A 26,374-nucleotide genomic window follows, 5' to 3' on the forward strand; every position below is an offset into this window, starting at 1 on the left:
GTACCGGAGTCGACCAGAGAGTGCACTGCTGTCGGTTTAATGTGTCTTCACTGGACCCGCTAAATCAATGCCCGCTGCATCGATTGCAGCAGTGTCCATCTCCCCAGTAGTGAAGACAAGCCCTCAGTAATTCCTAATGCAGATGTCAACAAAATTTGAAGACTATTTTTGCTTCTTTGGTGGTTTGCATCTGAGGATTCCAAATATTATGAACTAGAACTAAAAAATACCTGTTAGGTAGGTAAGTATATCAGACTGACACACAGAGGTTAACACATGACTTGCCCAAAAGTATGTGGAACAAAGGGCTGAGTGCAGAGGCCAGTTCTTCTGACTTGCTTTCCTGTGCCTCAGATCTCAAACCAAGCCTCATCTTGGTTTGATTCCCTTATGAGTTTAAGCAGATACTATACTAATAATTGACCCAGTCCTGAGCAACATCCTGTTGGTAATTACAGCCTGTTGCTGATGCATTTCTAATTGAATACTGTTTCTCAACCACTGAATCCCATAGTTTACCCTCTCGAACTCTCCTCTCCTGTGTTTTTAATTTTCACCCTTTACATCCACAGTTACAAAACAATGAAGAATTAAGAGTTCCATATGTGCCCATTACATGGGTATGGAATGGGTTATCTGAAGGTAAGATATTCATTAAAAATTAATTCCTTATTCATTATAATCATTTAATTTGGAAAGTTTTTTCATAAGTAAATGGATCTGAGGAACAGATGAGAGATTAAGCACTCGCTAATACATTCATACAGATGGGCCTCACACAATAACATGGGGCTACTAGAGCTGACCTGCTGGGTAGCTTGTAGATTATCACAGAGATGTCAGATCTGGAAACAAATTATACATCCCATTTATTAGAACAACCACCACTTTCCATACAGTAGATATGCAGATTTTTTAAATAAGTAGCTTTCATCTACAATAAAAATCTCATCTTTTATTAGGTTTCCATTAATAGATAATACTTAAGTAAGCAGCAAACATGTAAACAGGGCAACTTCCCTGATTTTTTTTTTAATTTAAGTGTGTTTAATTATAAGAATTGCACTCTTCCCTTAGCATCTTTCAGATTCAGGACAAAACAATACTTCTTGGTTACTATTTAAAGATCTAATACTTTGGACTCAAATTTAGGCTCCCTGTTCTTTCTCTTTCCTGAATTGAGCTATGTTCCTATCATGCTGAGGTTTCAACAAACTAGTTTTATAGATGCATTTTATCTGGAGGAGCCTCCATTTCCTCTCTTGGCAGATTTCAGTGCAATTTGTGCACTTCTCTCTCAAGGTCTGTAATGTTGACTTTGCAAGATACTGTTTCCCTTACACAGTTACCCATAACTATCAATAATGAAAATGCATGTGTCCTTCTCATGTGGAGAGGGAGCTAGCAACAAGACAGTAAAAGTTGGGGACATCTTTCCCAGCTTGCTAACTAGAACACTCCGGCCTAAACTAGACTCCCACAGAGATCAGTGGGATTTGCACCTAAGAGCAGAATATGTCTACTCTTTCATTCTGACCATCATTGTACTACTCCAGTCCACTCTAAGATCTCACAGCCAAATTTATCAAATTCCCTCCCCCAAGCCACAAAGTCATGCTGAATATGAATATGAAATAGAGGAGCATTTTGATGTTTGTAATTAAGAATGTAAACTCAATGACGAGGAAGCATAGGAAACAACCTGCTGAATATATGCAGCATGACCCCTGGAGGGTATATAAATCTGGCACCCACAGAAGATGAGAATAAGAACTTCAGGCTTCTTTCTGGTGAAGAAAGTTGCCACACATGCTCACTACCATGAGCAAGGGGACTTCGTTGAAAGGTAAGTCTCTTGCCATTAGCTTTTTGATATTTGTGTGTGTGTGTGTGTGTGTGCTTCTTTTAAGTTAGAGTGAATTTGGTACAGAATGAAGAAAGGTGTTGGAGTGACAGGTCTGTAGACTGAAGTCCTCTCTTTAGCCATACAACACATACAGTACAGGCAGCATCAGTGCAAGCTTTCTCCATCTCTACGTGGAGAGCCTATTCCTAGGAGTGAGAAGGTAGTTTGGTCCCTATATCTACTCAGTCCTATATCTGTTGGCCTCTCTGCAGGCTTGTCTTCATGTACAGTGCAGCTGCGTTGCTGTAGTGCTTTAAAGGGTATGTCTACATTACCCACGTTACAGTGCGGCCGCTCTCCCGGCAATTAAAAAAACCCACCCCGAACGAGCGATGGTAGCTTTATCCGCTCCTGGCAACAAAGCACTGTCTATACTGGTGATTTTCAGCGCTAAAACTTTTGTCGCTCAGGGGTGTGTGTTTTCACACCCCTGAACGACAAAAGTTTTAGCGCTGAAGGCAGTGTAGACACGGCCTTTGTGAAGATGCTACTATATTGACAGGAGAGCTTCTCCCATCGGCGTAGTTAATCCACCTCCTTGAGAGTTGGATTTTTCACAATTATACCACTATAGGACTGTACTGGCCTCACACTAACAGGAGTACCGATTAATGTCAGTTATAATTGGTTTAAGGATGTGACATCGGCACCACCCAGATTGCCTATTTATTTCACAAAAAACACTGAATAGCTGTCAGAAAGCAATGACTTTCAGTCATTACCAACATTGTCCAGAATCAAACTAGGGATTTAAAAGTGCATGGCTCTGTAACCTAATCCCAATCTCTTGAGCCATCTAGTCTCAATGTTCCTTCACCATCTGAGTCTTTCTCAGCACACTCCTCTATCTGCAGCATTTTGAGTATACATTGTTTATCGGGTTTGCATTATAATGCTTGTGTAGATAAAAGGAATTTTCCTGAGTTCAAAGCCAGAGAGAAACCTGCTGAACTGCATGCTATTACTTTAATAGATGATATAAAGGGGGTTCTTCTGTTTTATTAGGTATATTTTAGTTTGGCACACATAAAATGAATACATTTGATAAATCAGTACATTTATAAAGTCATTTTTCTGGTGCATTTTACCTCTAGCTGTATGGGATCCTAATATTTGAACCAATGTATTAATTTATCAGGTATTATTTTTTAAAGATTTCACTGTACTTCTGTGCATATTTTATTTCACTGGGTAGAAAACTGATTCTGTCAAGTTAATGTTAAAGTTTTATCAGATCTGTTTTGTCTGTAAGACATTCAGAAGTCCTTTTTAAAAGCTTCAAAAGATCAGAAAGGGGCTGAAGTACACTATGGATTTTGTTAGCAGTAGGCACTTTAGGGTTAAACTCAAACGGCTAAATAGCACAGCTGCTGGAAATCTTTTGAGGGAATTCCCAGGACAATCAAAATCTTTAGAGAGTGACCTAACCACCCTCCCTCAAAATTAATTTAAAAACTGCAAACATTTGCAAAGAAGAAAAGCACATTTGTGGAAGGCCAGGAGAAAAATAAAAGGGAGTAACCTTTTCCAACTATGTATCTATGAAAATATAATTATGTATTTATATTTACAAAGTGGAGAAGGCTGATTTTTTTCCACTTCTTGCTATATAATGAAGGCAGGTACAGTGGTAAGAGACAGTAGAGAGCGCAGTATATTGTGATACAGGGAACCCTGTTTCCTGAAAAATTGTGATAGTTTCTGCTATACAACGCCTTCTAAATCCATATATCTGTGTGTTTTGTTTTAAACCTGAATAGGTGTGCTGCTGGTGGTTCTGCTGGTATCAAACATGTTCCTGCCAAAGAAAGGTGTGACCTCATTGCCAATCTGTCCCAGTGGGTCTGTTGGTTGTCAGGTCTCCCTTGGGAATCTTTTTGACCGTGCAGTTAAACTCTCACACTACATCCACTCCCTCTCCTCAGAAATGTTCAACGAATTTGTAAGTACTCAGCATTTTATGAGTGAGACTTGACAGAAACTGCAGTACAATACTTTAAAAAAAAACACACAAGCGGAGCTTAGGAATACGAAATGGTTCAGGCTTGGGGAAACAGGGTTAGTAGTATCTGTGTCCACTACAGCACACTCCCCTCCAGAGTCTGGAATGGAGCTCAAGATTCCTGAGTCTCATCACACCTCTGTGGTCAGCAAATATCTGTGAAACCCACTGGCAAAGTCTGTCATCCCCCTCCAGCACTGGTCCACACAGAAGTAACAACCTACGACTGCAATGAGTTACTCCACTAGGTCCAATGGCAGAGGTCTGTGTGGTGGAGCTAAAGGTTCTGACCCTGCTGATGAATCAAGTGGGTGTCAATAAGGTGCCACATGGAGGAATTTCTGTTCTATCAGTTTGCTTTTCAAAAAGACCTACAAGATTGCACAATAAACTAAATTAAAGGAACATTAAGGTTGAAAACTCGAGCACTCAAAAGTTAGGAAATACCGAAATGAAGGTTGCCTGGTCAACCTTAATTCATCCCCTTTGTCATACACATTATGATTAGGCTTGGAAGGACTGGTAAATGTCAGTACGTTGTGGATTTCACCGTATACATAAACTAACGAATATTTCCATTGATAATAATCAAAATGTACAGATAGGCAAAGTAAGAAAAATGCTGCTTGAGAACTTATTAGAGTTTGATTTAAGGATATTTACTTTGATTATTTGACATGTGGTGCTGACAATTTGTGTTTTAACAGTTAGAAAGCTTTAACCTTTTGAATCTCAGCATTTACGGTCATTAAACAATTATTGTCTGACCCCCCCTCATCATCTGACCTACTTATTTCCCACAACTATTAAATAGCTAATAAAATTATTCAAAATAGCCATAGATATTATCCATTGAAAAATCAAATTCTGCCAAGCCTTATTATGATGCAGTCTTTAATTTTACATGATCACATACTTTTTCCGCATAGGACTGGAACTTTAGTTTTCTACAAAGAACATTAAAACATTTTCCTAGGGCATAAGCAAACTGTACCAGGTCTCATTAAACTGACCCTTTGTTCAGAAAGGTTGGATCTGGGCTGACTCAATACAAACTCAGATATCAAAGACATCAAGTGTCCTTCTAGACTCCTTGATGAACATTCCTTCTAGACTCAATGATGGATCCTTAGGTGGTATAAATTGACATAGCTTCTTTGACTTCAATGGAACTATGCCAGTTTATACTAACTGAAGAGCTGGTTCTTAATTTTTATATTCACTTCTTTAAAATTGAAGGTCAACTCCTTTACCTCCCTTACGTTGCAGGCTTTCAGTCACTGACTGCTGAGTTTATACATGCTTGATATAAAATTTGATGGCAAGAGTATAGGTGCCAATATTTGAAAATTAGTAATAAGGCAGTTTGGGAGGGAGAGGAGGAAGTAGAAAAAGTATCTCCAGTGAAATACACCGAACAAGATTATTCTTTTGGGAGGACATAGCTATACAGTTATAAAGTGCCACAAGCAAGCCATAGGCCAGTTATACCTGAAATATTTGAGGAAACTCTGCCATTCCTATCACAATATATTTAAATAACTTCAAAATTGTAATGTAGAAATAAAGATATCTACATAGTTCATTCTGTGGACCACTTTATAAGAAAGATTCTCCTCTCACACATCTTACCCCCCAGATCTCCAAATCCCCTACTAGTTGATTCTCAAAATGATTTAGTTTATCAGACCACCAGAAAGGGTTGTAAGAACCACTATACTAAAATATAGGAACTATCCCTTCTAAACAGATTCTGTGCAGGAATCTAATCCCAGAAAGTATTTTCCTTCCACAGTTTTAGGTCATATCAACTCAAATAAAAGAATCTGATCCCAAACTACTTCTCTGTATAGTGACTGGACAAAACACAGCACATGCAGAGATGAAACCAAAGGAACAATACCTACTTAATTTCCTTTAAAATATCTGTGCCATGACTCATCTATTTATTTATTTATTTATTTCATAAATGCATGTTGTTGATCCACAGGATGAGCGCTATGCTCAAGGCCGTGGGTTTATTACAAAGGCCATTAATGGCTGCCACACTTCCTCCCTAACCACTCCTGAAGACAAAGAACAAGCTCAGCAGATTCACGTGAGTCTCATTTTTAACCTATTTCAGAATGAAAGGAGGAGAAAGAGGCAATAGTGAATTTAGAGCTGGCTAGGCCACAGCTAGTTGAAAGAGATAAAACAGTTACCGTATATACTCGATCATAAGCTGGTTCGTTTATAAGCCAACCCCTCCCCCCCCAAGATGGATAAGTAAAAATGGAAAATTTTTATGACCCATTCATAAGCCGACCCTATAATTCAGGGGTCAGCAAACTTTGGCTCCCGGGCCATCAGGATAAGCCACTGGTGGGCCACGTCCGCAGGCACAGAGGTAAACCTAAGTAAACAAAGTGTCCCGGTGCGCCAGCTGCTTACCCTGACAGGCCGGGACAGCAACTGGTGGGGAAATTTTTTGCGAGGGAGAAGCTGGGGGTCAGGGGAGTAATCCCTGTGACCACCCCCCACATGACCCCACCCCTAGCCTGGGAACCCCACACGATCTCCATCCCATCCCTTCCCTTCCCACCTTATCTGGGGAGGGCCAGGGGAGGATGTCTCTGGCCTGGCCGGAGCTGCTCCAGCAGGCCGGGCGGTGTGGCCGCAGCATGTTCCAGTGGGCTGGGCCGGGCGGCACGGCCGAAGCGTGCTCCGGTGGGCTGGATGGCACGGCCACAGCCTGCTCTGGTGGGCGGGGCCAAGCGGCGCGGCCACAGCCTGCCAGCCCTGGAGCTGCAGCTGTTTCAGAGGCTGCGGGGGAGAGCAGCATGGCCAGAAGCGGAGAGACTCTGGCTCCACCTCTTCCCTTCTGGCTCTGCTGGCTGTGCTGCCTCTCCCTGCTCCCTCTGTTGGGGGGAGGGGCTCTCTCTGTACCCATTCATAAGCCGACCCCCTTCTCTGATGCTTCCCTTTTTTACTAAAAAATTTTACTAAAAAATACTTATGAACGAGTATGTACAGTAATTCAAAATCAAATGCAAGGAAAAGAAAAGTAGAAAATGTCAAATACTGATGAAAATTCTTACAGATATTCAGTTTCAATATATGTACTATAAAAGAAAAAATCTTACTCCTGTTGCTCTCAGTCTTCCTCTCTTCGTATGTTACATTCAGTTACTGCATATTGTTTCAAATTACATTATAAACTCTCTAGAGCAGAGGCCAAGTCTTTCTTTATATCTGTATAGCACTCTCATTGGAGCCTTTGGGCATTACTTTAATACAAATAGATAATAATTAAGCATGATAATAAAAGGTACAGGAAGGACCAAAGAGGGCCTCAGTAGTCAAAGAGACACATAAATACAGTAGGTACTATTCTATTGGCTCTATAGTTACTGTAGCAGTTGACAGACTCTAAATAGATAACCATGCAATAGCCACCAGATAAGAAGTGGCCACATCATCACTCAGATAGAGACTTTAACAACACAAGGTAATTGCAACAATCAAACAACTTGTAAAGAGAGTCATGTTGGATATTGCCACATTAAATTCTGTATTCTCCATTTAACAATGGCAGCCATAATCAGAAATGCGTATGTCCACCTTCTTTTAGCCCTTGAAAATGCTTTGGAGAGGACAGTGTGCAAGCTTAGTCACCAAAGAGTTATGCCAGAGTTTGATGTTTTACCAGTTGCACCCTAGTCCCAGTTTTGCAATCCCAAGATCCTCCTTTTAAAATATTATGCAATAAGGTTACAAATTCTCTTTCTTTTAGCACAGGAGCAAATGCAGAATATAAGTCCCATGTGTCAACTTTAAAAGGTTTCTAGTGCAGCAGAATGGTTAGCAGCACCCCCAAAAGAGCAAAAGCTTTTTGAGCTTCCATCTAACCCCAAGCAGTGAAAGCTTCTAAAGAGAAGAACCTTCCCTGAAGCAAACTCTTCAAAGGGGATGAGGAGGATGACAGGGCATGTTTACTATGTTCTGTAGACAGTAGAAGTCCTTTATAAAAGGCATTAAGTGGTCTACCCCAGAGTGCATCTTCCATTCCGTGCTGAGATTTTTCTTCAGATCCCACCAAACTTCTAAATCTGTCTCATTAAAAATTGGCTAATTATCAAGTTAAATGCAACTCCATTCAGGGAGGCTAATCCTAGTCACTCTCACTATACAATATACTGTGGAGACAATTTTGGTGATATTTTGTATTTGCAGTATTCTATCACCATTCATCCAATTCTCTTTTAACACATTTTTAATAATAACTGATTGTACGTACATGAATACACCATTCGCAGAGGGGTGAACTGAAATATATGGAGAAGACAAGTGATGTGCCAAAGGGCACACTGCAAATCGGTGACAGAGCTAGAAATAAAATCTAGGTTCCCTCAGTCTTAGACCACTGCTCCAACCTGAGTACAACACTGCCTCCTCGTGCTGCCTTCATATAGTCTTCTTGCTTTAACTGCATCTTCTTAATGTTGATGAATAGCATGAAGACCTACTGAATTTAGTGCTGGGAGTACTGCGCTCCTGGAATGATCCCCTGCTCCACCTGGTCTCTGAAGTGCAAAGTATCAAAGAAGCTCCAGATACCATTCTCTGGAAGGCTGTGGAGATTGAGGAACAGAACAAGCGTCTTCTAGAAGGAATGGAGAAAATAGTTGGACAGGTAGGTGAGCATTAGGGCCCTGATGTCCTAGTTCAAAGCTCCCAGGAAGCCACATACGGGAGTAGGCTCATTCTGTTCAGAGCAGGAGAGTGATGGAGATGGAGGGGGAGGGATTCTCAGCACTCATCTGTTCTAACTGATTCCAACCATGTACTGTCCCTAAAGGGACACCTGAAGATTGGCATGGAATAGCTTAGCTTCCATCCTTCCTGAACACATCCCTACACCAGGGGAGCGTGCAGTTGGAGCAGGACCTGGGTCTGCTGGCGTTGCATCACAAAAGAGGCCCCCTGGCACCAGGCTGAATTATAATTGAGAATCTGGCCCACAATGTTGCCCATTAAAGAAGCAATGCCTTAATTCCTTCCCTTTTTGGCCACTAAGAAACTATATGCTGTTATTGCACTACAGTTTTGGTGTCTATGTGTAGACAGAAGGAAGGGATCACCTTTTATAAACAGTTGACACAAAAACATCCTAAAGTCCAACATATGCTACAACACTGACAAGCAGAACTATATAACTAGACGCTAACATGCTTCCTTTCATACTCAACGATTAATATTTGAAATGTGTGTCATCTTAACCTTATGAGGTGGTTTGTGGATGCTGTGTTAATATCCTTTGCCTAATTTTTAAGCATCTTTATATTTCTCTAAAGAGGCTAGAAAGTCAGATTATTTTTAATTTTAAGAACAAGTAATTCTGTCGATTAGAGGGAAAGGAGAACTTTTTTTCCTGCACAGATGGGTATTCACTTGTATCTTTAAGATTATGCCAGGCTTAACAATGCCTCCTGGCAAAAGTTTTCACTATGCAAGAGTCTTTAGTCTAGTAATGGAATGATTGTGATGCAGAAGTGAAAAGACCATATATGTACTAGAGATGATAGCACTGACTGTCATTAAGGTTCCCAACATTTCCCCTTATAAGACCCTGTTTCCAGTTGCTTATAACTTTGCCAAACTAACTGTTTGGGCTGAAATTTCCCATGCTGGGTGTCTGCCTCAGGCTGGATATTTTGGAAAATTTCAGACAAAATGGCTGAGTCGCTTCCAAGAACAAAGCTAGGGAAAAATATTCTAGGTGACCTTTTCTTTGAAAACCTTTAGTGGCCTCATACTTCGAGTAGCAACTTGAAATTTGGCAGGTGGGTGGGCTTTGCCTCCATCTGAAGAGCCACCCAAATTTATCCAAGAGATAAGCCTTTGAAAATTTGCAATTCACACATGCTCAATAGAGACTTGTTACAGCTTAATTCCGCAAACATTCCATCTGAACTGAATGTGTTCCACCCTGGGGCTTCAGGGGTCTGAGAAGGACTTTCCCTATAATTGATGTTCCTGGCTGCTCCAGGCTGTGATGAGTCTGGATCCAGGGGGAGTAGACTGGGACAAGGAGCCTGGGGAGTGAAGACTGGAAGAGTTGGCATGAGGGAGAGAACTGGGACTGGGAGTTTTGGGAAGAGACTGGAATTGGCTGGGCAAGGAGACTAGCACTGGGAACTGAGTGGGTTGATGCTGAAATTGGATGAAGAGCCAGAGGATACTGACCGAGAGCCAGAGTGGACAGGATGTGTGGGGCTGACTGGAAGCCTTCGGAGGAAGAGAGAGAAATTGGATGAGGAGCCAAGAGTGGGGAACTAGGACTGGAATGAGAAGCCTGAGTAATGGAGACTGGGACTGGCTACAGGAGGAGAAGTGAGACTCGGACAGGCTGGAGAGGAAGGAGCAGAAGGAGTCAAGCTTGGGGAAAACAGGCAGAAGACTTTGTGGCCACTAGAGAACACATCGCTCCAAAGCCTGGAAAGGAATTCAAGATCCCTGAATTTAACCATTCCTCTCCTGAGAGCAAATATCTGTTTCATCCCCTTATAGTACTGATTCACATAGAGGATGACAACCTACTACTGTCATCATTTACTCCATTGGCTCAAGTGGCAGGGGTCTCTGTAGGGAATCTAAAGATTCCAATTCTGCAAATGTCCCATGTGGGTGACAATATGATGTCCCATGAGGGAATTTCTGTTTTTTCAGTTTATTTTTTAAAAACCTAGGAAATTACACCCACAAAAACTGCATTAAAAGGACATTGTTAAAGTTGCAAAGTCAAGCTCTCAAAAGTTAGGAAATGACAGATGAAGGTAGCCTTAATTCAGCCCCACTCAGCCTATTCATTATTATACAGTCTTTACTTACATGATCACAAACTATTTTTTCCACAGGACCCCTGCCTCATTCTGTGCACACATTCAACCTGCTCTTGGGATGAATCAGGGTTGGATAAAGAAAGAGGCTGTTGTCTGAAGGGGTCCCTGCCTTATTTACTCTGAGAAATCAGGTCCTAGACATTTCACAGATTCCAAGGCCAGAAAGGACCACTGTGATCATCCAGTCTGACCTCTTGTAAAACACAGCTATAGAATATATTTCTTTTTGAACTAGAGCATTATCTCAAAAAGTATCCACCCAAATTTAGTGGATACTTTTTACTTTAATCTCTCTGTTCCTCAGTTCTCCATCCATAAAGTGGGATATTAACAAAATAAATATTAAACAAATTCATTAATGTTTGTGAAACACTCAGATACCATGAGGAAACAATAATTCATTCTTCAGAGCAGGGTTTGAATAGTGTGCAGTAAATAAGGCCTAGGTCACACATTGAGCAATGAGGAAAAAAACATATTGAATAGTGGTTCACTGAGTGCTGTGCACCCTGTGCACTGAATGACACAGGTACTTCATGGAAAAAGTAATTTGTGATCATGTAATTAAAGACTGTATCATAATCTACACACACGGAGGGAACCTTAATTCTGGCATTTCCTTACCTTTGAGTGCTTGACTTTGCAACCTTAATACTATTTTTAACATATATATCTATATATATAGTAAGTAATATATATAGTATTGCTTACAGCTCTCCAAACTGGAAAAGAGGTGTTTAAGAGTCTGTTCTTGAAGTCTTGCATTTTGCAACGATTCCCTGACAATAAACATGGAATCTTTCCTTGCAGAGGTGTCCTCCTCTCTGTCTTGGATCTGGTTCCCGAGCATTATGAGAAAGTCTGTGACACATGGTCTCCCCACCCCCTAGTTTGGTAAGCCTAGACAACATAGTTGTCTCACAGTACCCGTACATGAGTTATGAGTAACTGATTGAAAGCTTTCCTGTCTAAAAGCAGCTCAAGTTTGTTTATGTTTAATGGGGCCTCTGACAGATCCCATAAATCAATCAGTAGCTGAACTGGACTTTACAAAGTTTCAGACTTCACTGGCTTTGGTCAAGTTCTAAACAGCTGAACATCCGTAAGAAGTGCTCACAGTATTCACTAACTTCTATTAGAGCATACATAAAACATGGTTTTATTCTCTCAGTTTGGAGTCTGTTTAGACAGCAACCTGATTTTGTTCATGACCACAAATGCATCTATCAATTAAAGCTGAGACATCTCCATCTATATCCATCTGTAAAACCTGCAGGAAGAGGTCCAAGAAAACAGTGGAAATTAGGTGCTGCTAGAATTATCTTCTTACATTGTTCTCATTCTAGAAACAGATTTAGAGATCAGGTTGGCAAGATCAGTAGTGTCAAGTCATGGTTTCTTATCCACTGGCAAGACTATTGCAGTGTGGCCAATAGCTTGCCCAGACTGAGACAGCCATAGGCAGTCTTGGTTTGTAGTTGTTCCCCACTGGTTTTCACAGGAGGGATGAATCAGCTTCACAAGTGGTGATAGGAACAGATGATCCTCCTGCTATTAAGTATAGTTTTCCTTGACAAGAGAAAATGGATGAAAACTTCTTCAAATGAGGGGAGTTTAACCAATCTTTATTTTAGACGCTCACTGACTACATGAGTTTTTACTCATACTCTTCTATCAGATTTCACTGAATCACTTATGGTTTCCTCTCATGTTCTACTGGACCCCAGTATTTGCTTTGTAGAAGTGGATGTTTATATGAAGAAGCACTCTTGATGTCTGTCTCTGCCTTTAACATACTCCTGAGGCTGTCCATACCAGAGTCATTGTCTCAGAGAAGGCCTGAGATAAAGCTGGGAGGGGGGCACATGTAAAGAAATCCAAAGAGCAGATCCATCCACCTGCCCAGGAAAACTTAAAGGCAGATTGAACCAAGAGGCAATGCCATTGGCAGGTCTGCACATGATGGAAGGACTGGCTTTGTCATGAAATCAGATTCCATCAGGCATTAGAGCAGGTAAGTGCTGTATATACTGTAGAAGAGCAAACTTTTAGTGAAAGACTGATAGCAAAATCATATAGATACACATAGAAATATAATGTGGCATTATTTTGAGGTACAGATTTAATGTTCCATACATTAGGGTGTATCATGCCTGCAAGATCTTTGGAACCATAATGTAAACCAGAGTTTTTTACAAGCTTTAATCAATTAGACAGCATACCCAAGGCAAGCATTACTTGGCTCTTTGGTGCTTTACCTAGAACTCTCTTGTCTGATTCCCTAGCTTCTATTGCTTAGCCTAGTAGTGCTGTCAATGAAATACTATCACTTTGTTTCCTTTTGATTAGGTTCATCCTGGTGAAATAGAAAATGAAGTCTACTCCAGGTGGTCAGGTCTCCCATCCCTGCAAATGTCAGATGAGGACTCCCGTCTCTTTGCCTTTTACAGTCTGCTACACTGCCTGCGTAGGGATTCCCACAAAATTGACAACTACCTGAAGCTGTTAAAATGTCGCCTTATCCATGATAGCAACTGTTAAGTATTCACTAGGCCCATCCCTCACTGAAATGATATCACTAAATCGTCCAAGGGGGCCTTCTTGTTGCTTTGTCATTTTTTGTTGCAAACTTTCTGAGAAATTACATTGTGCTGTATAAAGACCACCAATAACGTTTATGCATGTTTACATGGTTTCTGGCTGCAGCCAATAATGTTGTTTATCTCAATGTTTAAAAACTTTTATCATAAATCCCTTGTACTATAGTAATACACTGTACTGTTTACTTAACTCAGCTATTGGCATCTCACTGATAACCAAATCATGCAAATACAAATACAAATATTACTAAAACCAAAATGCATAAATGTGAGTTGAATCAGTGCAGGAAAAATGGTTGCTATGCCTTAAATCTTTAGCAACACAAGCTTCTTCTTTTGGGTCTCCATCTCCAGTTATTGATGCACAACATGGGCTGTCCTAATTCCCTTCTCCCTACTCACCCCTAAAATTAAAGGGACATAATCTAGAGGATTAACCTCAGCACTGGAAAGCAAGGTGGTCCTCCATTCCAATCCTAATACTCCCACTTTCCAAACATTACTTACTAAGTCCTCACAACATCGCTAAGAAGTACGCATTTAGTATTACCTGCATTGTACAAGAAGGGAAGCAGAAGCTAAGAGAAGTTAACAGACAAATTGTTTCCACTAAATTTGGGTGCTTCAGTTTTTGGGCACCCAACTTGACACATTGATGTTGAGCACCCAAAAACGAAGTCACCTAAAATTATTAGGCATTTTGGAAAATTTGGGCCTAAGGTCCCCCAGCAAATCAACTTGAGAACCAAGATTGGAACCTGGGCTCATAGTTACTAGGCACATACTTATTTGATTAGACTACAATGCCTTGTCAGACAAGTCACTTAATTTCTCCATGTCTCATTTTAACCATCTCTCCAGTGGGTATAATGATAGTTGCTTACCTAAACTGCATGTGCTGCGTACATATCTGGATATTTTAAATCCTTTATAACTTCATATTTCATTTGTATACTATATTGTTATCCCCATTTTACAGCTATTTAATGAGAGGCAGAACAAAACAAACTTCTTCCTAGTCAGTCACTACTGACAACTGCTATAAGCAGCATCACTTTAGCCACCACTGAAATACAGCAAACTACGGCTGGGCGCAGCAGCTGTTTAACAGTCTACAGCTATACAACACAACAGTTAAGGACAGGGAGCAAATGGGTAAAACTGGGTAGACCGAATGTAGTTGCTCAAAGTGGAATTTCATCTGGATATTGGAAGTAACATCCCTTTTGTTGTAAAAACAATGCCACAAGTTCTTTACTGATCACAAATGCTTAGAACTTCAGTTTGAGATCTCATTTAAAAAAAAAAAGGCAGCACATCTCTCTAGTACTCAGGAGGAAGAGCATGACCTATTGAATCACCACCAACTCAAGAGCTCCTATCTATGTATTGAGATGTCCCCATGATAATTAACTTTTAATTTCTCTTGAGATCAAAGTCCAAAGTAGCGTGGCTACTGACACACACACTTTGAATTCAGGTGAAATTAGCCTAAAAAGAGTAGACATTTCTAATTCCAGACTGTTATATGAATAGAGCTAAAATAACTTTCTTCACTCTACAAAAAACTAAGTGAGATTTGATGTAGCCATCCGAAAGGAGAAGTTAGCAGCTTCAAAAGTGCAGCTTCTCAACTTCCCTCAAACAATTGTTGTAATGGATAACTCATTTTTTAAAAAGCATAAACATCTGGTTTCTTGTAGCTTGTTTTAGTATGATTTGGGGAATTTTTTTATTTGGTGGAAAGGAGAGGAAAGATGAGCAAAAATGGATTTTAACAACTGAAAAGTAGACTGGGATTGCAGCTGTTTAGCTAAAGCGACATTTGAAACAGATCTGGTTAACTTACTGAGTCATTGCAGCTGTCAGAGAGAGAGACAGAGACACACACAATCCCATAACCATAGTCAAAATTAGACCTGTCCTTCCCATGTCCTGGCACAGACAGTACCTGCAGGATGCAGTTTCTACTCTCCAGGTCTTCAGGCATCTCCACAACATGGCTACCTAAAGTTAAGGGAGAAAGAACCAACCAGTAAAAATGAGGAAGTCATTGGCTGCAAACATGTGAGGTGAGTCAATAACAAAGCTCCCACTGAATTCAGTGGAGTCTGGATTTCACTCCTGATATTAGAAGCAAAAATCAGATGCTCAGGGAAAGGTCATTTTTAGTTTTTAAGAGCTTTTGTTCGAAGGTTATATTAAATGATTTAGGTGAAAATTCAAAATTCTTACAACTTTAAAAGTATTCCTAATAACTAAACCTGAACATTTCATGGAAGAAAATGGAATTTGATGGGAGGAAGCTGTTCTACTTTGTATGGCGGTGGTCCCCAAAGTGTGGGGCATGCTCCCTATAGGGGCACGGAGGAACATTCAGGGGGTCACGGCGGGGCCTGGGGCCAGCCCCCATGGGTGTGGGGAAGGAGTGCTACCCAGCCCTTCCCTGCCTCCAGTTCTGCTCCAGTCCCGCCCTCAGCCACATCCCCAGCCTCAGTGTGGCTCTGTGCCCGACCCTGTGCCAGCCCCCAAACTTGGCTGCTAGCAAACAGCTCTGTTCCCAGCCTGGGGCACGGCCAGGAGTGGAGCAGCGCCTGGCCATGGGCCCAGCTACCAGCCCCCACCGCACCCCAACTGTGGCTCTGCTCCCACCCTCTGCCCCTGGCTGCAGCCCTGCTCCTGACCCCAGATCCAGCCCCAGCTGCAACTCCGGCCTCAGCCTCCTTACCCCTGTCCACATCTCCCCTCTCTGCCTCCCAGAGCCACGGCCCCACTCCCAGCCCAGTTCCAGAGGAGTGGGAGGTATGGACAGAGATAAGGGGGGGCACAACCCTCAAAAGTTTGGGGAACGCTGTTGTATGGACTACTTAAATCAGAGGTGGGCAAACTACGGCCTGCAGGCCACATACGGCCCGCGGGACCATCCTGCCTGGCCCTTGAGCTCCCGGCCGGGGAGGCTAGTCCCCAGCCCCTCCCCCGCTGTCCTCCCTCCCCGCAGCCACACCACCGTGCAGGCAGTGTGGCTGGCTCCGGCCGGGTAGCGCAGCTGCCAGTCCTGGTGCTCTGAGCGGCATGGTAAGGGGGTGGGGGGTCGGATAAGGGGCAGTAGGTCCCGGGGGGCAGTCAGGAGATGGGGAGCGGGGCGGGTTGCATAGGTGTGGGAGTCCCGGGGGGCCTGTCAGGGGGCGGAGGTGTGGACAGGGGTCAGGGGACAGGGAGCGGGGGGGCTGGATAGGGGGCAAGGTTCCGAGGGGGCGGTTAGGGGTGGGGGATCCCAGGAGGGGGTGGTCAGGGACAAGGAGCAGGTGGGGTTGGATGGGTTGAGGGTTCTTAGGGGGGCAGTCAGGGGGCGGGAAGTGGGAGGATAGGGGGCGGGGGCCAGGCTGTTTGGGGAGGCACAGCCTTCCTGACCCGGCCCTCCATACAGTTTCGCAACCCCGATGTGGCCCTCAGGCTAAAAAGTTTGCCCACCCCTGACTTAAATAGTCATTGGGCCACAGAGAGAGCAGTTGACGCTATAGCCTGATGGTTACGGTACTCACTCAACATGGGATCTAGTCCCTGCTCCAATAACTATTTAGGTATGCCACACAAAGTGAAACAGCTTCAACAGAGACCTCCACTCCAGATACCCTATAGTCCAGCAGTTAGGGCACTCACCTGGGGGTTCAAGTCCCTGCTTCAAATGAGGCAGAATTGGGATTTGGACATGGTGAGTTCTCTAGCCACTGGGTTATTGGTTATGGACAGGGGTAGGTATCCTCATCTCCTGGCTATCTTTCATGCAGGTTAGTTATGCTGTGAGAACACCTACTGGATCAGGTGCCATTGGAGAGCTAAGCAAGGGAATGCCTCATTTGAGAGTCTCAGCAGGGCTTAGGCATGAGCTAGGTGCCAGAGCAGCTTGGTGGCTTCATGGCCTAGGCAGCTGTGCACATGCCTAATGTCTGAAATGTAGGTACCGAAGGGTCTTTGTCTGGTGCTGCATGCCAGAAATACTCTGGACTTTACAAGATTGAGTCCCTTAACTACTCTGTGCCTCATTTTTCCTATCTATAAAATGAGGATAATACTTTACTAGCTGTCGGGGATGTTGTTAATTCACTAATATTTATGAAACATTCAGCTACTTGGGTGTTTAGAGCTTATAAACAGATGTATGGTTATTATTGGTTGTATTTATGTTCAAATGGGAACCAGTACATCTGTTAACTGAGTACTGGAATGGAACTCAGAACTTCTGGATTCTGTTCCCATCTCTTCTACTAACTCATTGTGTAACAATAGGGAGATCACTTACGTGCTCCATGCTTCTGTTTCCCAAACTATAAAACTAAGTTAATGATATTTACCCACTTTCCTAAAGTGCTCTGAGATCTTTAGGCTAGATATCAGTATACAAACACAAAGTATAGTTTTTCTATGTAGACATTAGAGATTTCATAGCACTGATTTGTGCTATTGAGGCAGACCATATTTTTTAGAATACAAAATTAATAAGAGTTTTCGGTTACAAGTCTCACCTTCTAGATACAACACGTTTGCAATCCAGTAACAGTAGTAACAAAAATCTGGGACCCATGTTTCCAGCAGTATGGGCCCAATTAGGGTAACCAGATGTCCTGTTTTTATAGGGACAGTCCCAGGTTTTGGGACGGTTTGTTATATAGGCCCCTATTACTCGCCACCTCCTGTCCCATTTTTTCCACAGTTGCTATCTGGTCACCCTAGGCCCAATCCTGTTTCCATGAAAGTCAATGAATGACAAAGCTCCTACAGATTTCATTGGACTTAGGATCAGGCCCTATTACACCAAATATAAATGATGCAGAAGTTAAAACTGATTCATCATGGTTCAATTCATCATGAATCACAACAAAGTGGAATGTGTAGGCAGGGCAAAAATCTAACCCACCTTCTTGCGACTTGCATTTGGTACAGCTTTACACATCTTGTCCAGTTTTAATAACAATAGAAAGGGGAAGCTGTTATACACAGTGAATGCCATGTATAATCAAGTACTAAATACTGATGCGGTAACTTCTGTGACAACCTCCAGTTTCTTTTTTCTCTTTTCCTACAGTAAGCTGCCAGCAAGTACTAATCTTTCTCTATTAGACACACTCTCTTTCTCTAGGTTTAACTGGCTGCATTCCAGCACTTGGTAATTCTCCAGTAAAGATTACTTTCACAAAAATAGTTCCAAATGGGACTCAATTTTACTAACAAGGGTTGTGGTCTGGAAACAGGACACACCTTTTTGAAGTTTTACATTCAATTTCAGAAAGTTAAGGAATTCCCCAATCATTTAGGGCATATTGCCAAAGATGAGTACCTACATTAATGAATGAAAAACGGGCATAGACACAAATAGCAGGTGTAATGTCCAAATACAAACCGGGTAATTTTATGCTTATCTATATATTTGCATACATTTAGACCCCAATATTACAAACACATAGGCATATAAATAACTTTACAGACATACTTACTCCCACTGAACTAATTGGGACTACTCATGTCTGTAAAGTTATTCTCACGCAAGATCAGAGCCTTAATTTGTGCTTTCAAATTTTGTAGGCACAGCTTAGATGACTGAAGTTTTCTCTCATTGTTCAATTAAACCCAAGACCAAGACTGAATATCCACAATGTGTTAATATTAAAAAAATGTTAGCGTATTCAGAATTTCTTAACTGCCACCATCTGGTATTTGGAAAATCCACATTCAGGCATATATTCGTGTTCAAATAAACATCAAACTTGAAACCAGTAGGAATTGTATCCAGAGATCACACCCCCATAAATTTATTTATTTAAATAAATGTAAAGAAACTGGCTTAACATAGTCACAAGTAAAAACAAAACATTGAAGATCTCAAAAGACTCACTCATATCTCATTGTTTTTAAGCAATTCTTATCTTGAAGTTAAAATGACTATCAGACAACATTTCAGCAATATCTACCTTTCTCGGAGCTTTGTGTCTGTGTTTAGAGACATCCCTCCATAACTAACTGAACATACAGAAAAATGTACATTTTTATGGTAGTGATTTTTTCATTTCCTTTCATTTATTCAGCTGGGAAGAGGAAATGAAAAAATATGAGCAATGGTGTCTGATGTACTGTAAACTACATCTATTTCTGGCAGGGGCTAGCAACATGAACTGTCCTTACGTTAGGTAAAGGGGACACATTTCCTGCTCCCATTTTCTTTGTTCTGATTTATTCAAGTCCCCAAAGGCTAATTCTATGGAGTGCAAAAGGCATTTTAGCCCAAGCTATAGGCTGGCTACCAATTGGTAAATTAATTTTACCATGCATTTCTCTATCTCCTAGGATATGATCTACTTCAGAGAAAACTGTTGCCTTTTGCTATGCCACCTACTCTCTCCTTTGTACCTCTGTTCATCCTCTACTACTCACCTAGGAACACTTCAGTTCCCTTGCTCAGACTGTGTGTGTGTTTGGGGCAGGGTGAGGGAGGGCACAGAATAGGTTGTTATGCCACATCCCAACTTCTCACGTTTGCCCGCTGAGGAAAAATTGCAGCTTGCTTTTTTGCCTCCCACCCCCACCCCCCACCCTTTGAGCAGCGTTCATGTAATTTGCTGAGTGGTTGAATTTTGTCATCAGAAGTAACTCAAACCATCACCATCTTCCCCATTCACTTCATTGGCACACTGAAATCTTATTAGTGGAAACAGAGTAAGTGAGCATAGGCACTGACTCTGTGGGTGCTCTGGGGCTGGAGCACCCACGGGGAAAAATTAGTGGGTGCTCTGCACCCACCATCAGCCAAGCTCCCTCCTCCGCCTCCTCCCCGACCGCGCCACGTCCCAGCTCCTTGCCTACCTCCCAGTGCTTACCGCTGCCAAACAGCTGTAGCAAGCTCCTGGCGGGAGGGGGGAAGAGCGGGAATGTGGTGCGCTCAGGGGAGGCAGTGGGGAAGGAGTCGAATAGGGACAGGGAGGGGCGGAGACTTTGGGGAAGGGTGGAGTCAGGGCAGGGCTAGAGGCAGAGGGGAGTCGAGGACCCACCGGCGCTATTAGATGTCGGTGCTTAGGTAAGTGAGCAGGAGTATACAGAAAGACTAGCACTTTTGGGGTCACTGAAATACTTGTTCACATGCACAAAAGTCAGTGACCTGTAGAGAAGCCATAATGTCTTGGGGTTTTTATTGACATTGTTTTCATTTAAAAAACAAAAACAATTACTGGAGATCAAAGTTTTAGGCAGAGCCTTTTGCTGGAAATTGCTACATTCATGCCAACTTGGAAAATTATGATATAGATACTAGTCAAAGTTCCATAATGTTTAAGAAAAACAATACAGCAGACATTTCTGTGCATTTTTATCCAATCTGCCAGCAGGAAATACTTTACCAAGCATAAAAATGAAAGGTATTTACTGCCACTATTTAATAGCAATAGTTCCACAAAAATTCTCTTTTACTGTCAAACAACACAACACTTATTATGTAAGCACTTTTCTTCTTTTAATAAATGATAGGGTTGATTTACACTGAAGAGTTCAGATCATTTATCAGATCACACCAGTAAATGAATGACAGTGTGAGTCATCAAAAATGCTAAGATCACTCAAGCTGGTACATCAAAGCAGCTTTAAAACTCATTTTGATATTCCATACATTGCATGTTGCAGAAGGGAGAATGTAGAATATGAAATATTGAATGTGCATTTATATCCTGTGGATTGTGTTGGGTGCTAAATGACCCACATATCCAGAAAATTTCCTAGTTACCAATATATTTCAGTATCAACCTCTCCCTACCTGACCTAGTAACTTCATTTACAAGTTTATCATTATTGTAAGAAAGTTATTGCTGAACATTTATTATTTGTGTTACCGTAGTGCTTGGAAGCCCCAGTCATGGCCCAGTACTCCACTATAGATACTGTACAAACTCAGAACTAAAAAAAGGCCTTTGCCCTAAAGAGCTTACAATCTATGTGAGATGAAACAGTTTACAAAGCCTAGTCTTTATCATAGTCTGTCTCTTTATAACTTATTTCTTATTATTGCTAACATAGGGATACATCCTGCAACATTAACATACTATTATTGTGCTCATGATAAGCATCATGCACCATTTGCACGGTCAAGCCTATAAGCAGGCATGATGATGGGTTCTTTCTTTTTTCATAGATTCATAGATTCCAAGGCCAGAAGAAACCATTGTGATCATCTAGTCTGATACCTGTATATCACAGGCCATAGAACTTTCCCAAACTAATTCCTAGAGCAGATCTGTTAGAAAAACTGCCAATCTTGATTTAAAAATTGTCGGTGATGAAGAATCCTTCATTATGGTAAATTGTTCCAATCGTTAATTACTCTCACCATTCAAAATGTATGCCTTATTTCCAGAAGGAAGTAGCACTGATACGCTTCCCAGGGATCCATTTTTCAGGAGGTTTCCAGCCCAATTTTGCTGACAAAGAAAGGTTCAGATAAAAGTTTAGAAACTTATCTGAGCTAAGTGCTTATCCAACCCAAAACAAACCTCTGAACTTTTTTGAGGCACATCAATCATTCTGAACCTACAGAGCCTGTTCTGTGACCTTATATGACAAAAGCTGCTTAAATTAATGTGCCTTGACATAATACCTGTGGGAGAATCAGTGCATTCTCTGTGGTCCCCTGCGTTAAAGCTACTGCAATAAAGCAACAGGGCAAGTCTTTTAAGCAGCTCTAGGGCTATTTGAGGTGAATCCATTCCTTGTGTGTCCCTTTTGCATCAAAGTGACAAAATAAAAACAGTAAGATCCTGTTCTTTGAGATCTGGAACTAGACAATATTTTTATCGTTATTAGAAAGCTCTCTCTCCCCTCTCTCAAGGGTCATATGAATGAAGAAAGTGCAACATGCAGTCTGAGTTTATTGAGAGATTCGCTTTTGATCGATGGTACCATAACAAATGTACAGCAAAAGCCTAAATAAGTATTCGCAAGATGTTTTAGGGGGATCTATTTCTTTTTTATTTTCACTAACGAATCAATCTAGGTGAACAAACAATATGAAAAGAACCAGATGAAAAAAATCTAAAGGACTTTTTAAGATGGTAGATAACTGCATTTTCCTGGAGGTCATGCTTTCTGTCTCTGGGACAACGATTCTAGTTTGTGTCAGCATACCATCCACAGAAAAGTGTCACTGCTGTTCCATGGGAGAATAAAGTAGTGCCAAAATAGCCAGTGAAAAGTGAAGGGTACAGTGAAAATCCTACTACCTCTACTTAATCTCTGTCTAGGTATTTATACAATGCTCATCACCTTGGTATTTTAGCACTATACATCTCGTACCACACGGCCCCTTGGAAGAAAGGGTTGTGATTGTGGATATTGGCTTGGCACATGTTAGTGCGTGAGAGACACCTATGACTACGACATATGTCTGCTCAGGGCCAAGGGGAGCAAGGTGAAGTCATATTAGGAAGTTTAGGACCCCTGCCTGAGTCTCTCGAATATACACCATACTTATCAGGGAGTGAGTCCGTAAACAACACATACACACTTCCCTGCAATCATGTTGATACAGGATGTTTTTGATGATAGGAATAATCTTACAAATAAGCAGCAACTTGCTCTTTTGAATCTACTTAAAATAAAGAATTTATTCATACCATGCACTATCTCCTGAGTTGAGCATAGTCCACAGAGATTAATTAAAGTGACCCAAAATCTGAGGGATTGGATTCTTAGGCTCTCTCTCAGGCTCTGTCACTGATCAGAGTATTAAATCTATATTTTGTGTCCACTAAACAAATACTGAGAAGAGTTTTTCAGCACCTAGATGAAAGCAGTGCATTTCCTCTAGCTGTTTTAATGCTGCCATGGCTTTTTCTCATAGGAAGTCCTCTGAGACTGGTTCAAATGCATTTAAATAAAGAAAAACTCTATTACAGTGAACATTCACTTGGCAGATTATTTCCATGGACACATCACTATAAACCAAGCTTGCACCATCTGCTCTACCCACTAATTACTAATGCAACCCCTCCCCCATAACTCACAGTTGCATGGTACAGTAAGATGTAAGAGATTTTCAATGCATGTGCATGTTCTTTTTCAGTGAAGCATGCATCTGCCATATTTTTCTTGTCTATTAGATAAAAATTAAGGGAGGAGGTTACCCATTTGATTTTATTTGCAGCACTAATGCAATTGTTTTTGCATCCTCATTTAAAACGGTAATCTACTACTACACCTAGTACAACTTAGAAGTGCCAGACATTTAAAACACAATTCATGCTTGCAGCATAGGTAAGATAGAATTTTGTTCCTAAATTGTTCCACAGCCCTGCAAAGCCCAACGGTCAGCGGTGCAAGTATGGTGGTATGGTCCAGTACGCTGTACCAGTAAGATATTTATAGCTTGTACGGCATACTGGAAAGACACAGGAGGAGCCTGCCCCCAGCCCATCCATGCAGCTGTCTCCTGAGTCCTCCTGCCTGGAGTCTGTACAGCAGCAGTCTCCGGCGCAGTGGGAGGACAACAGAGCTCCCCCCCATCCCCGCCCCAAGGTAACGTGGGATGGATGTGGATCATGGGGAGAGCACGGGGGCCCCGGGTTGGAGGTAGGGAGGAGTCATGTGGGGAGGGTCACATGGGGAGGTCACGTGCCCCCGCTTTGTGACCCTCCCATGTGTGCAGCGTACCAGCAAGAAATGATTTCTATTTCCACCACTGCGAACAGTACAGCTCTATATGGAACCAAAGTTAAAACGAGGTTCACTGCAGCATAAGCTACAAGAGCACACCACCTTTAACTATGTCAGGGTCTTACAGTGTTGAAACTGTCCTGCAAAATGCTAGATTTACATAACATAGCTGAGGCCTTACAAATTATTTTGTTTGCTGCACCCATGCAATGAAATATCTTCAGAATTAATTTCTATTAAAAAACAACTGGGAAATGAGGATTTTTCTCTAGTAAGGGGAAAGTATCCCACCCTCACTTATCTGTGTTCAAAGCATCAGGAAAACATAGCTGATACCTGTCTTAACTAGACCTGACTATATAAAGGTAACTATTTTCATCAAAAATTTCCTAAATAAATGAAGTTTTTCAAAAAGGTTCACAGAAATGTGAAATATGCCAGAAGCGTTTTCATTTTGAAGAAAAGGTCACTGTTAATTTTGAATTAGCATTTTTCAAAGAACCAAACCAAGCCACATTTTAAGTCAAAATGTTAAATTTTTGTTCTGGTTAAAAATGTTAATACAAAATGAAAATTGTTTCAAAATGTCCTATAGGAAAAACTGACTTTTTTTCATTGGAAAAGACATTTTCACACACACAAAGTTTTGACAAAATCATATTTTTGGTGGGAAAATTTTCCTCATGCAAAATTCCAGCCAGCTCTATGATTTAGAGGAGAGTTTTAGAAACATCTGGCAAAGGGGAGGGATGAGGAAGGGGGACAAAGTAACCAGATTTAAATGACCGCACAAGATACCAGAATTAGAGGGTGGAGAATACTCCTGGTCTTCACTCCATAGATTACCAATTTCCACTTTCTTCTGTGTTACCACTTCCCCATAGTGGTTACCCATAGAGGTAACCCTAATGATATCATGATGCATCATACATAGGGTTTGGAAACATGTAAAGTGAGCTGTAGCTCACGAAAGCTTATGCTCAAATAAATTGGTTAGTCTCTAAGGTGCCACAAGTGCTCCTTTTCTTTTTGCAAATACAGACTAACACGGCTGTTACTCTGAAACATGTAATGTGATGTTTATCACGTCCTATCAATCTACAAAAAGTCAAGAAAAAAATGTAACTAAGTAGCTGAAAGTAAAAAACTCTCTCAGAAGAGAAGTATATTATAGGCCTTTTTTGTGTGCGCGCACAAATGACTGTGAGAACAAATCAAGTAACACAGATATGTGAGCAACATTAATTGTGCTTGCATTTATTTGCTCCCGTATCAGCGAGAGTGGAAAAAAGTGCAGCTGAGCTGATGGTCTGCTCAAAATCAGGCCCCTAGTACCAAGCTATAGCGCTTAAAAGGAGCAAAATGGGGTGATATCAGAGGTAACTGGCCTGATTTTTTCCTCTACATTAAATTTATTTCCTTTAGAAATTAGCAACCGCCTTCCCATCCACAACTACCAAGCAGTGGGATTATCAAGATTCTCCAATGAGTACCAGCAGGAGTATTTCTCTCAAGGGAAATCCTGCCTCAATTCTCAATCACATATCCTCACAAACCCCTCTCGATTTTTTTAAAGGTGTGTGGGAGGGGAGGGTTAGTTTTTTGCCTCTACTTTGAAGGACTCTGAAATCCTTCTGATGCTGAATCTGAATTCTGAATTACTTCCTTGAGTGATCATTGCAGGAGACTGCTAAAAGAAGCAATTATGTAGAGGCAGCCTTATGGCTGGAAGAAAAAGCAGGTTTAAAGCTATGTGTCAGCACTGACCATTGTTCCTATTAGGGTACAATTTTCATGATATTTAGCATGGCATGTAAAATAAGGTTAGTTAGAACATGCAATTCTAAGCCTTTCAGAGCTTATCATTCTTCAAACATTCAATAGTCATCCTTAATACATTACCTTTGGGACAACATTTGAGTAGGCCTCTGCAATCTAACAACAAGGGACCAAAGAGAAAGACCATGGCTTAAAAGCCTGGTTAAAGATTAACACAAACAGTAATAAGGAGATTCTTAGGAAAGAATCAGGACAGCTGCAGCTGAATCTCTACTACCTGCTGAGGGTTGCTAAGCAACTCAGGCCTATGACTGCCCCAAGGGCCTTTTACTTTACCATTAGGATTTTTGAGGGGGGGGCGGGAAAAGGATTTTTAGTCAGACTATTGAGATGTGAATATATATTCTTTCAAATAAAGCACACCAAAAAAAAAGCCCCTGTGTCAGTCAGTACTTTCAACTGCAGAGCATTCACTGTATGGGGAGATTTTTTTAAAAAAAAATGTAACTGACAAAAT

At 41.4% G+C, this 26,374-nt stretch overlaps 1 protein-coding gene across 1 annotated transcript; it reads left to right on the top strand.

Moving 5' to 3' along the window:
- Positions 1 to 1,796: 1,796 nt before the first annotated feature.
- On the top strand, positions 1,797 to 13,583 carry PRL (prolactin). The gene is made up of 5 exons (XM_074943158.1): positions 1,797 to 1,846; positions 3,667 to 3,848; positions 5,899 to 6,006; positions 8,404 to 8,583; positions 13,142 to 13,583. Exons 1-5 carry the CDS (start codon positions 1,810 to 1,812, stop codon positions 13,331 to 13,333), a joined length of 699 nt encoding a protein of 232 aa, XP_074799259.1. The 5' UTR covers positions 1,797 to 1,809; the 3' UTR covers positions 13,334 to 13,583.
- The last annotated feature ends 12,791 nt before the right edge of the window (positions 13,584 to 26,374 follow it).

The sequence above is a fragment of the Natator depressus genome, chromosome 2, assembly GCF_965152275.1.
Source record: "Natator depressus isolate rNatDep1 chromosome 2, rNatDep2.hap1, whole genome shotgun sequence".
Taxonomy (NCBI): Eukaryota; Metazoa; Chordata; order Testudines; family Cheloniidae; genus Natator; species Natator depressus.

Coding starts and splice junctions, on each gene's coding strand:
- PRL (XM_074943158.1), top strand. CDS start 1,810: ATGCTCACTACCATGAGCAAGGGGACTTCGTTGAAAG. Junction 1,847..3,666: donor CAAGGGGACTTCGTTGAAAG/GTAAGTCTCTTG, acceptor AAACCTGAATAG/GTGTGCTGCTGGTGGTTCTG. Junction 8,584..13,141: donor TGGAGAAAATAGTTGGACAG/GTAGGTGAGCAT, acceptor CCTTTTGATTAG/GTTCATCCTGGTGAAATAGA.